This window comes from Mytilus californianus, unplaced genomic scaffold, assembly GCF_021869535.1.
Source record: "Mytilus californianus isolate M0D057914Y unplaced genomic scaffold, xbMytCali1.0.p SCAF_6, whole genome shotgun sequence".
NCBI classification, from domain to species: domain Eukaryota; kingdom Metazoa; phylum Mollusca; class Bivalvia; order Mytilida; family Mytilidae; genus Mytilus; species Mytilus californianus.
Genome location: NW_026262712.1, coordinates 63,425,094 through 63,438,675, shown reverse-complemented (window position 1 = coordinate 63,438,675; position 13,582 = coordinate 63,425,094). Strand labels below are relative to the sequence as shown.

At 31.5% G+C, this 13,582-nt stretch overlaps 3 protein-coding genes across 5 annotated transcripts in view; 1 reads left to right on the top strand and 2 right to left on the bottom strand.

The window, feature by feature from the left end:
* Window positions 1-6,031, bottom strand: part of LOC127704716 (uncharacterized) — a 29,292-nt gene extending 23,261 nt beyond the window's left edge. Inside the window, exon 1 of the mRNA XM_052208910.1 lies at window positions 5,943-6,031. The gene's annotated coding sequence lies outside the window, so the exon portion shown is untranslated. The remainder of the gene's footprint in view (window positions 1-5,942) is intronic.
* LOC127704734 (U1 small nuclear ribonucleoprotein A-like) overlaps window positions 1-13,582 on the bottom strand; it is a 1,100,970-nt gene that overhangs the window by 116,962 nt on the left and 970,426 nt on the right. The gene's annotated exons all lie outside the window — the stretch shown is intronic.
* The window catches only part of LOC127704719 (nuclear receptor ROR-beta-like), a 30,385-nt gene continuing 23,076 nt past the window's right edge, over window positions 6,274-13,582 (top strand). The window contains exons 1-2 of the mRNA XM_052208918.1: window positions 6,274-6,328; window positions 13,017-13,337. Of these exons, the coding sequence (XP_052064878.1) occupies window positions 13,047-13,337 (291 nt within the window). The 5' untranslated portion in view covers window positions 6,274-6,328; window positions 13,017-13,046. The remainder of the gene's footprint in view (window positions 6,329-13,016; window positions 13,338-13,582) is intronic.

Here is a 13,582-nt window from a genome sequence, read left to right as displayed (position 1 = left end):
AATGTGAATGGTAAATTCATATCCAAACTCATCCTACAGTACTCTAGAATACCAATTTTCCAAAAATCTAGAATAAACTGCTTCGCTGACCGCAGCTGGATACGCCCGCAGAGGTCCAACCCTGAACAGTTGGGGCAAAAATGGACACAATATTCAAGCTTGATACAGGTCTGAATTTGGATTGTAATTAAATATTTGACATATAATAGCTTTCTGAATAAATGTAGTCAAAGAACTTGAAATTGGTTATATGAATTGAATTTATATTCAATTAAATATTTCTTGCTGTTGTGCAATGCACTGTGTGCTGTTGCACAATACTTAGTATCTGTTGTCAGACTATAAACAAACAATAACTTCTCAATATTATATAAGAAATTTATAAAAAACTAAAGGGAGGTTAACTTAATAGATATAAATCAGTCATCAAAGTTTAATGAAAACTGCTCTAAGCACTTTAAGGATATTGTCCAAAAACTTGAAAATCAACCCTTTTTTTATGAAAAAATTCTTATAACTCGGAAACGTAAAATCTTAAATTTATAAAAATCAAAAGGGAGCTTACAACAATAGATATAATTAATTTATTTAAGTTTCATAAAAAATGCTCAAAGCATTTTTGAGTTATTGTCCGAAAACTGGAAAATCCCCCTTTTTGTAATGGATTTGATTTGATTTTTGGTGTTTTAACGCCACTTTTAAGCACCGCTTTTGGGCTATTTCGTGGCGGCCAGTTTTTATTGGTGGAGGAAGCCGGAGTGCCCGGAGAAAACCACCGACCTTCGATAGGAAAACTGACAATCCTAGTCAATTAAGATTGGAGTCGAGTGCACCCGCACGAGCGGGGTTCGAACTCACAACCTCAGTGTTGACTGGCAAGTGATTACAGTAGTAACTACTTAGACCACTCGGCCACTGAGGCCCCCTTTTGTAATGGATAAAACCCCATAAATCAGAAAAGTAATGTCTAAAATTTAAAATAAAAATCAAAAGGGAGCTCATGTCAATAGATATAAACAATTAACAAAAATTTCTTGCAAGTTGGTGAAAGCATTCTTGAGTTATTGTCCGAAAACTGGAAAATCCCCCTTTTTTTAATGAATAAAACCCCATAACTCGGAAACATAAAATCTAAAATTTATAAAAAACGAAAGGGAGCTCATGTCAATAGATATAAACAGTTCACCAAAGTTTTATGCAAATAGTTAAAGCGTTTTTAAGTTAATGTCCAACATGTTGACGACGGATGGACAGACGGACGGACAGGCGGACAACCGGTATACCATAATATGTCCCGTAAACGGGCGTATAAAACTTGGAGTTTAATTTGTAAAGATTCAATCTTAACAACTTCCAGTTATATGGTGTTTCGGTTAAGAATATCTTTAGTTAGGATTAACAAATGCATAATTGTATATTATTTTTATCAAATACTTTGATGTATGATAATCTTTTGTTCTACTATTTTGTCATAACTAGTTTAACACTTGAGAACATTATAAAAGCTCATCTATTGTGAAAGGAGTAGAAGGAGTTTCCCCTGAATTTATTTCTCACCATGATCATTCTCAAAATGTCTTTGTATCTTTACCTTAATGCTCAGCATCACAGCTCCATGCATACATATACTTTATAGTTCTAACAATAGTATGGCTTATGGTTTTATGGTTCTAACAATAGTATGGCTTATGCCAACTTGTAAATGCTGTAAGATAGATCATAACCTCTGTTTAGACAAATTTAGAGTATTTATTAAAAACAAATTGTACAAAAAAAACATTCTTATACAAAACTAAAATCCTGTCGGTGATAGAGCTTATTCAAATTTATATACACCGAATGTGGTTGACTTAATATTTTATAGTATCTTTGAAACATACCTAGTCAGAAAACTTAACATTGATCAATGACCTGTGAAAATAAGATCATGGTCTGGCAGATGAACCCTGGCATACATATGTAACAGTGGTTTGATTCCGCCAGTGTACTTTATCCGGAGGAAGAAAATCCCCAGTGATTTTTATCCACCAACAAAAAATCACTAGGGTTTTCTATCCAGGTCCAGTGTAAAACATCCACCAGTCATTATAAGGTTCTAAAAAGGTTTTTTTGAAGGGGAAATATATATAAAATGTGGCTTTATAGTTTTTAGTGTATTTGAAAATTGCATAGTTGATTTATGTAAAAAGTGGAGAGTTTTCATCCAAGGAATGTTCACACTAGTGTTTTTGAAACAGGAATGATTACACTCGTGATTTTGTACCGGAATGATTGCACTAGTTATTTTATACCCGGCGGGATTTATTACACTAGTACTTTAGATCCATTCATTGATGAAGTGATTAGTACTCATTTTGAACACACGATAACACAATAATGCTAATTAACGAATGAGATTTAAATAATTTTTCTATGCAAATCTATAAAATCATATGCTTTTAAATTGTCACTAATTGTAATATTTATATTTATTGGATTGCCGAAGTTTTTCTATGTATTTGCTTTTCGGTCGACTTGGATATTAAATCATATCTTCTATGTCAATATCAAAGAATGCTTCTGTAATTGAAACTTTATGTAAGAACAAATCTGCTCTTTAAATTTGGTTTGTATCAAGTTCAATGTCCTGATCATTGATAAAGTATTTTGAGTTATAAAAATATCCTTCTCATCATCATCAATATTATTTACTAGATTGACTCAGATTAATTAAACTGGTTCCTTGAAAATCATTATAATTTTAACCCATTTATTTATGAAAACAATAAACCGGTCTAATATAAACAAAACAACGATATCAAGATCGACGCTTTCACACTATTTACATCCAATATTCTCTAGTGAAAAACAGTTACTCGGAATAAATACACGGCGGAATGAAAGTACGCTTACACATACATGTACATCTTTAATGTATTATGTACATCAAATTGAGTTGAGCTATTACTTATACTTATAAGTTATAGTGTCTGAATAATGTACTTTTAAAATCAGGAAAAGTTTGAGTTGATTACTAAATGGTGAATTGAATACAAAAAATAAACAGAGGTGTTATGATTGCAAGTGAGACATCTATTCATAAACCAAAGGATACAATGTGGGGATCACTATTAGGTGAGCCCTGTCCCAGTGACATGAATACCTTGCATTGATTATGTATACCATATACAGTTATTCTTAATAAATGAAAAAAATCACATGATAAAAAACTAGGTTTTAAACCAGGAAATGAATTAAAGGACAAAGAACAAAAGTTCGACAGAAGTTTCAGACCCTAAGGCATCTGTAAACAATATTTGGATTATCCAGCACTTCTTTCTTCTGATATATATAAAAACATGTTTTGTCCTTGCATAAAATACATTTGGCACTTGGGTCAATATCCCAGGAACTCAAAAGTTTTGAGTAAACAAAAAATCTCTGTGTAGTGATATTGGACATGTTTCTATTTTGAACAAGTGACTGAGCTTATATATAACCATTTGTGTTGGTTTGGAAAGTAGAGGACCATAGAATAAATGTGTAAAAACTATGGAGTTATTAAATGCATTCAAAGTATTAAATTTTCAAAGAACTTATTGTGTGAAAAAATGGGATTTTTTACCATGAGGAGTCGCATCACGAAAGGATTTTCGGGGTATGCTAATTTACGGAAAAATGAATCTCACTTCCTACCCCAAAATTTAACCACATATGTGAAAATGTCTCAGCTTCGAAACGAGCCATCATACATATCCAAGTTTACGATATGGACTGAGCTACAGAAGAAAACGTTACCATTACTGCCTATGGGAAATCAATTGCGCATATTGACCCACTTGCACACAATGTTTGTTAATGTTCAAGTGTAATGATATTCTTATCCTATTAAAATACATTACTTCGTTGGTTAGAAGACATTTATGAATTATTCGTTATTTTGTCTTTAAAATCTAAAAGGCTTTTAAAAATATTTTTAATCATAGTTCCTTACTGTGTAATGTGCATTTACAAAAGGGGATAAAATGAAAACAGCAAAGAAACCCTTAGCTATTTGCAGTCGCTGAAACCCGAGTACTTGCCTGTTATGTTTGTTTTATTAGTTAAATGATAGATTAAAGAAGGAAGGGTTAAAGAGCCATGCGGCCCACGCCATATATTCATTTGCACGTCCCAAGTCAGAAACCTTGTCAGTTGTTCTCTCATGTTATTATGTCATTAACTTGGTTTGACTTGGCACTGGATCGAATTTACCATCTAAAAAACACAAGGCAACCAAGCAGGCAGAATACCACAGAGACTGGCATTTGGTTATAAGAGATGAGGTTAATTTCTAAACTAATGCCAATCATTTGTGCCATATAACTCTATAATTTGTTATCAAATACCTATGAAGAAATAACTTTCAAATTTGCATTGGATAAGGAGCTCATTATTTGCTTACAAGTCAGAATAATTAAGCCTTTTCAAACCAGTTCATACTGTTTTGGAAAAAAATATTTCCGTTTTAAAGGCGATGAGTTATATTCATCAAACCATCTTCTTCGTTATTCCATTTTTTTAACATCTGTATCTATTATAGCTTTTTTATCTTTAAGTTCTTGACTTTCAAATTTTGTTCAAAGCACTACAGACTTTTTCATTTTTTACCACTGCATACTTTCGCTACTTTAGTGTCCGTATGCTTTTGCGAAAGCCATTGAATAAATACTTCAGAAAACAACATCTTTTACGTCTAGAATGGTGTTCCATATTTTTATTTTTTTATTTTTGACAAGGACTTTTGATAGACACGCGGCAATATCGCTAACTCTTTTCAATAAAGTTAAAAAGGGTGTACACATTTTGCATGTGAAATAAATTGTTTTAATTATAAGATTGTGTTGTTAAAAATTCAAGTTATTGCCTGAAATAATGCGGTGCAAAAGAATTTGGAAAAACTAAGAGTATAAATGACGTCACACTAGATTTTGTGAATAAGCTGTTGTTCTAGAAACTGATTAGTATCTCATATACATGTATGTATTATGGACAAATCAATTTAGTATTATTACATATAAAGGCATAAATATAAGTTAAAATGTAAATCACAAGCTATTCTGTTGTTGTAGTTATCTCCCTCAACGTTTACCGCGGCCCATTCAGGATATTATCGGCAACTCAAACAGACACAATATTGAACCCCTTAAAAAATCACTTTGGACAATTTTGATTTTAAAAGACTTTTTATTTGTTAAATATGACAATGATATGATACCATAAAAGCAAAAATACTTTCTGTTGCAATTTGTTTAACTTTTGGACTAATATTCTTTAATGCGTCATCGTTCAATAACGTCATTTACACCGTCTGACGTCAGGTAATTCATTCATTAAAAGCAAAATGATGTGGGAGCTAGCTAGTGAGATTGGAACAGCCCAAACAATCCATGACCTTGGTGATCAGCTGACATATCAATATATTCACATTTTACCACGGGTATGTACTCAAAGCGTTTGAAGAACGTCATATTAGAATAGATTTTAACCATTCAAATGTGGATTCGTGGAATGCTGCTAATGACAAATTGTCCTTAAAGTTGGGAATCTTCCCTTAATTAAGAAGTGCTTCATCTGACAAAGGTGGAACTTACAGTATATTTAACAGCAAAGACATACATGTATAATACACTATTATTATACAGTATTATATGTCTCTTGTAACAGGTATACCAGGTCAATAAACACAGGGAAAACACTATTCGTTTTTTAGGAAAAAACAACACTTGATACTGCATTCTGATATACAATCTGTAACATTCTCTCAACGCATATGGCTCCACATTTCAATCAATATTTTCCAAATTAAGTTATAACTTATTGGGGGAGTGGGGGTCCAGGCAACACTAGATGTGAATCCTACAAGGCTACATTGAACTTTAAATTAATGCGAGCAAATTGTTGAAGGATTTTAATTGTCTCACCTGACACTGGAACAAACAATCAAACTGTGTGTCCCTGATTACTCTAATGTCAACATCTTAAAATGGTTTATCTGTAACAACTTCTACGATCTAAGGGAGATAATTGAGTCTGACAAGAACTTGAAGAAGACTTATAAATTAAAAAAAGAATGGTTTAGTTTTTTTTTATCAATAATTTAATTGAAATTAACAGCATATCACTTAATTAAAACATTCATTAGATAAATATAAAAAGATTACAAACACCAAAGAAAAAATATGGTTAAGAAATTAATATTTTCAGAACGCGTAACCGGCGTGTTCAAAAATACAAAGAAATACGCCCGGTATTTGGAAGTCAGAAAATAGGTCATTTGAGAACAACACAAAACGCATGGATATATCTGGTAAGTTAAATAGATTCATAATAGAAATCGAATGTTACTAGAATTACATAGTTATATCTTTTCGTAAAAATACAGATTCTTTTAACACAGTGACGCTTACATGGACCAATTTCGTTCTTTTTTTTATGATCTTGAAAAAAGGAACTTGTTTTGAAAATGGCGCAGGAAATCAATGAAACGTTTCTAACCAAAAGTTAGTCAAAATATTACCAACGTTTTGTATTTTCAACAAAATATAAGAAGAAAACCACTCTAGAAATATTTTGAATGAAGACATTTAAAGATATCTGTTTATGGTACGGTTACTAAAGAAACTATTCGCTATGGTTGGAAAGAAATATTTCCAGATGATAAGCATGATAAGGAAGTCTTCAGATGGAATTGGTCCATTTGGTAGGCATTATATGTAATTATTTGAATATCTAAGATTTTTATTTATAAATATTTTTATTTACCAATATGAATAACCTAAAGATAATATAATGAGGAAGATTAGTAAATAGTGATAGTTATTAACCTCTATTTGGGTGTGTTTGATTCTCTTTAGTTTACTCTGATCATTCATGGCTCCAATGAACCTTATGTAGCATTGTGGGAATATTAATGTTTTGGACTTTTCTTATTATTAAATTGCAATCAAAGACAGATCCAGAAAAAAAATCATTTTTTTCATCTCAAATATGTTTTGGTTGATTGATATTTACTTAATACTTCCAATAGCAATGAGGCTTACATGTACAATGTACATTTTTTTGTACATCATACATGTGATTCTTCAGGCTGGAGTCAAATTCTTAGGATTTTCAGCCCTCATCTATCCCTCTTGTTGATAAATCAAATCTTTTGTTTTTTTTTTAAATTTCATCCTCAAACATGTCAAAATTTGTCAGTCTTTTTTTTTTTTTTTTTTATTACAATTGATGTCAGTTTTTGTCTCGCCTTGACGGAGTCAAAAAGCGAGACATAGGTATGCTGTTTCTGGCATCGGTGACAGCGTCAACAATGTATTAGTTTGTGATTAAGTCTAGTTCATGGTGAACCACTAGTGGTAGGTCAATGATATTTGGTATGCAGTTGAATTAGCATTGGCACATCTCATTACCATGGAGATTGTTTAGCCATGTACCTTCAGTCATGGTTCATCGACCTAGAATATTTGCATAACTTAAATGTTAAAGTATTGCTATTTTAATTTCAACATTTGCATTATCAAAATTACAAAAAGGCGAGACATATCTCTGTGATAACAGTTTATTAATATCGATTTTGTGTCACTGATGAAGGTAATTTTTACCTGTAAATCCTAGAACTAATAGATAGTTATATAGCTTCACTTGATATCTTGGGTGTCAAACATGCAATCAATTAACTTTTTTTACCTAAGACTAACTGCAGTTATGTTATAAATGATGTATGTATTTGAAATCGGGGCCTCAGTGGCCGAGTGGTCTAAGTAGTTACTACTGTAATCACTAGCCAGTCAACACTGAGGTTGTGAGTTCGAACCCCTCTCGTGCAGGTGCACTCGACTCCAATCTTAATTGACTAGGATTGTCAGTTTTCCTATCGAAGGTCGATAGTTCCTTGCCACATAAATGGTAATTTTTCCTATGAATTTTTTTATGAAATTAACCATGTTAACAGCTGTTTTTTTTTTAAAGAGAAGTACATTTAATAACAGGAAGCTTTTTATGTTAGGGAGCAACCATTTAACTTAAAGGGGGAGGTGATGGTTTTTTGTCTGAGTCAGAACATTTTATTTTAGTTTTTCGACGCTATCAATCAAATTATTTTTTTCTGAATTTAACACTATATATATATAACATGTATAAGGTATGGGGAAAATCTGGATTCAGAATATTTTTTTTTTTTTCATCAAATTCGGGATCAGAATATTTTTTTAGGAAAAAACCATACCCCCCCTTGAAGTTAAATGATCGTTCCCTTATCATGCTTATTGCACTATCCTACAATGTATATCATAAAATTCAATCTCAGAAATTGTTATTGCACATTTTATGAGGAAGATAAAAGCAATAATAGATTTATAGGGCACTGTTCAGCCTTCAACAATGAGAAAAACTCATACTTTATAGTCAGCTATAAAAGAGCCCCACATGAAATATTAAAAAATGTGAAACAATTATAATGAGAAAGCTAATGGCTCAATTCATACAGTACAATTTATGAACCAACAATAACAACTGAATTACAGTTTACACATATTTGTGAACGCTCAAACCTCAGCCTATCCTGGGACAGTGGAGTTACATCACAATATAAGAAAATGTACTGATTATATTTCAACAATAATTCGTACATTGACAGTTTTGTTAATGTACAATGTATTGTTTGAAGTGTGCAACATCAGTAGACTAACATTATGATTTACACTATATACACATTGTACATGTACTTTACAATATTTTTATCCAACGCAATCATAAGTTTGAACGTTGTTTTCAATTTAGACTTATTTACTTTACAATATATATACTTTAAAAAAAATGCTATAATATCTTGATCAGAAGCTTTCCTTTTTTTTTTTTAAACTGGACAAGACCTGACAGCATTAAAGCTCAGACCAGGAATAGTATACATGAAATCCATGTAATTTTGTCAAGCATTATCAACATGAAGTAGTTCTTTACATTATATTTTTTAAAAGACAATACATTTTACTTGAGATGCACAAAAGAAAAAAGTATAAGTGATATATTTTTATTTATTAAAAGATTTCAAATGTCTTATTAATTTCACAACTAATAACATGTGCTCACTTAAGCTCCTCAGGAAAACAACATGATTCTGTTTGTTTTCACTCAAATAACTTTTTTAACTTATGATTTCATCATTTAAATATATTTTTGATAAACTAAACCATTTACTTAAATTATCTAGATGCAGAGCAGTTAAATTTGAGAAATAATTTCAAATAGATCGATCTAATTTCGGTGAAAAATAGTTGGATCACCCATCAGATATTTAAGCTAATTACTTGTGACAACAAATTATGGCACCTGTTGTGACCATTTATTAACTGGGTGTTATAAACGAATCATAGTCATTTCGTACCATAACCATTTCGTACCACCCATTTCGTACCATAACAAAAACCATTTCGTACCATAACCATTTTGTACCATGACCATTTCGTATCAATTGGAAGATTATAATGTATACCATATCGTACCATATGGAAGATTATAATGTATACCATTTCGTACCATATGGAAGATTATAATGTATACCATTTCGTACCATATGAAAGATTATAATGTATACCATTTCGTACCATATGGAAGATTATAATGTATACCATTTCGTACCATATTGAAGATTATAATGTTTACCATTTCGTACCATATGGGAGATTATAATGTATACCATTTCGTACCATATATATGGAAGATTATAATGTTTACCATTTCGTACTATTGTATGCTATTTTTATATGTATTCATAATTCAGTACTGAAGGTACATTGTAGGTTTTCCTATGTTTATTGCCTTCCATTTGATACAGTGTGTGTACAGGAAATTTCTTGATTCATGGAGATGAGAAAAGAACCTGAATTTAGTTAAAACTTTTGATACCCTGTTTTTTGTCATATGATTGATTAGACGTAATTACTGTCCCAATGGTGTATACATCACATGTTCTTTTATTCGTTTATTTCATGAATATCAATTAAAAAAAAGAAAACAGATATTACATTTATTTTAATATTTGTTTATGTACATGTATACATAACAATAACAATAGAAAGAACAATAACAAGTTGCACTAAATTGAAACTGGACATGGACTCAACTCAAAATTAAAAAAAAGATAAGTTGTATACACACTTTTTATTAAAGACTAAGTTCCGAGAAAGATATCGATTGGCCTTCAAATTTCTCAAAAATTAAAACCACAAGGAAGTTTTTGATTGGTCACAGAAGGTGCAAATGGTAAAGCATTTTTAACTGGATTTTCGAAGGAAATATCGGTTATTGATTTGGGGATGTACAGCGGGGGGGGCGGACGGATGGCTACCAAATAGTGTCTCTTCAATAACATGAAAATGCTGTGATGATTTTTTTTTCAAATTTAGATATGTTGTTTCTTGTGACTAAATGAAGGTCAAGTTCAATTTTCACGATTTTAGTATTTCTTCTTTTTGAGTTATCGCCATTTTTAATATCCAAAAGTGGTATTTTTAAATATTTTTCTCTTGTTATCATATTATGACTAATTAAGCATATGGTAAATGTCTTATCTCACAATAAAAATTGGAGTGACAGATTTATTTGAAATTTTTCTATTTCCTAAGTGGTGATGATTATAAGCTATATTATTGTCGAGCCTTCGACTTTTGTCGAAAAAGCGAGACATAGCGATCCTACATTCCGTCGGCGTCGTCGTCGGCGGCGGCGGCGGCGTCCACAAATATTCACTCTGTGGTTAAAGTTTTTGAAATTTTAATAACTTTCTTAAACTATCCTGGATTTCTACCAAACTTGGACAGAAGCTTGTTTATGATCATAAGATAATATTCAAAAGTAAATTTTGTAAAAAAAAAATTCCATTTTTTCCGTATTTTACTTATAAATGGACTTAGTTTTTCTGCCAGTTAACATTACATTCACTCTGTGGTTAAAGTTTTTGAAATCTTAATAATTTTCTTAAACTATCCTGGATTTCTACCAAACTTGGAAAGAAGCTTGTTTATGATCATTAGATAGTATCCAGAATTAAATTTTGTAAAAAAAAAATTCCATTTTTTCTGTATTTTACTTATAAATGGACTTAGTTTTTCTGCCAGTTAACATTACATTCACTCTGTGGTTAAAGTTTTTAAAATTTTAACAACTTTCTTAAACTATCCTGGATTTCTACCAAACTTGGAAAGAAGCTTGTTTATGATCAGAAGATAGTATCCAGAAGTAAACTTTGTAAAAAAAAAAATCCATTTTTTCCGTATTTTACTTATAAATGGACTTAGTTTTTCTGCCAGTTGACATTACATTCACTCTGTGGTTAAAGTTTTTAACATTTTAACAACTTTCTTAAGCCATCTTGGATTTGTACCAAACTTGGACAGAAGCTTGTTTATGATTAAAAGTTAGTATCTAGAAGGAAATTTTGTTAAAATTTTGTACCATTTTTTCCGTATTTTACTTATAAATGGACTTAGTTTTTCTTCCAGTTAACATTACATACAGTCTGCAGTTTAAGTTTTTAAAACATTTATTAGATTCATAAACTATCCTGGATTTTTACCAAACTTGGACAGAAGCTACTTACAATCAAAAGATAGTAAAGAGAGGAATTTTTTTATTAATTTTTTTCCTCATTTTTGTTGAGCCTGCGATTAACAGCAAAAGTAGGCGAGACACTGGGTTCCGCGGAACCCTTACGAATTTTTAGACATTTTGGAGTTAATTACATTATTAATTATTATATATGTAATGTTAGAGTACTATGTTAAACCATAGTTCTGTTCAAAGGGAAATAACGCTTCAGATTTGCAAGAATGATTTTCATTATTAATTAGATCTGGGAAATATCTTAGCATAATTATGATAATCATTGGAGTGACAGATTTATTTTTTTCATATGGTACGAAATGGTAAAGCATATTTTCAATCTGTTACGAAATAGTAAATCTATTTTTCCATATGGTACGAAATGGTTTATGTTCATGGTACGAAATGGCAAATTCATAGTACGGAATGGTAGTTTTGGGTACGAAATGGCAATGGTACTAAGTGGTTATGGAACGAAATGACTGGATACCTTATAAACAAGTCACCAGGACAAACTTTTGTATGAAATATTTTTTATCTTTTACAAATGATCGAAAATACTTTTGTTATTTTGAAAATTGTTCCGTAAATGATGAGCGCTGGGTAAAACACTGCATGCTAACTTTTATATATCTAGGCCTTGGTGCTGCCAGGCCATAAATCTTTTCCAGTTGCACCGGATTGTCTGTAAATTTTATGATGTAATATAAACACAGCTATTTTTATGCCCCTGAAAAAAACAGCATTGTTACCCTTTAAACGACCCAACATGAACAATAGACAAACAAGGCAAGAAATATACAGACCTTTGTTTGTTTTACTAATTAAATCCAACTACTGCATTGAGATCTTTTCTCTGAAAATACTGCAGTAAATACATGTATGACAAATTTAAATACCGGTACATTTATACCAGTAAATGAAATAGACAGTGGCGGATCCAGAAATTTTCATAAGGGGGTCCCACTGACTGCCTAAGAGGGGGCCCGCTCCAGTCATGCTTCAGTGATTCCCTATATAATCAACAAAAAATTTCCCACAAAAGGGGGGCCCGGGCCTCCTGAAAAACCCTCTAAATCCGCCTCTGATAGATAGTCACACCTGGAATATTTTGATTGGTAAAGTACAAAAATGAAGTAAAATTGAAAAATTTACATGAAGAAAAATATACCTATTAAAAATTCTCCATACACTTATATGCACATACATGTATGGTATGTGCATATAAGTGCTACTATTAAAAGTCAGAAAAGTCTATCATGCTGTGTCAGTACTTTTCCTGTCGTCTGCTTGTAGCTTTAGTATTGTGTACAGTCATGACAGTATGTACTAAATTTTACCTTTTTTTTACATTTAAAGTTAAATTATTAACTATGTATCATTTTTTATTTCATTAGAGAAAAATGCCATAGAAAAAATATACAATCATGGAAGAGGGAGAAGTAATTTGTGAAGTGATAGAGGAGGAGATAATTTCAATCGAGGATCCCCAGACTGTGGTTGCTGAGGAAGTAATAATATCCATGACAACAGATGATTCACCATATCAAAGTAACCAAACAGAAAGCAGACCAACGGAAGAAATTATTCTTGTACCTCCAAAGTCTAAACGACAACCTGGATACACATTTACACCATTGGAGTTACCCCCTTGTAAAGTGTGCAATGGCAAAGCATCAGGAATCCATTATGGTGTAAACAGTTGTGAAGCTTGTAAGGTATTGATCACATTCAGTTTGAAGAAATGATGGCTGCCAGTACCACACTTTAATGACCAGTATAATTGATCCAATTATTAAGCGCTCCGAGGTTCCTTTGTAATTGCAATTAATGTATCATAGTCATGAAAAAGGAAAAAAAATAAATGATGTTTTAAGGTCTCTGAGATAGGAGAAACAAAACAGGGTATAAGACTGCTGTTAGGAAAGGCTAATCTTAAAATAGATATATATTTCAGGTTATT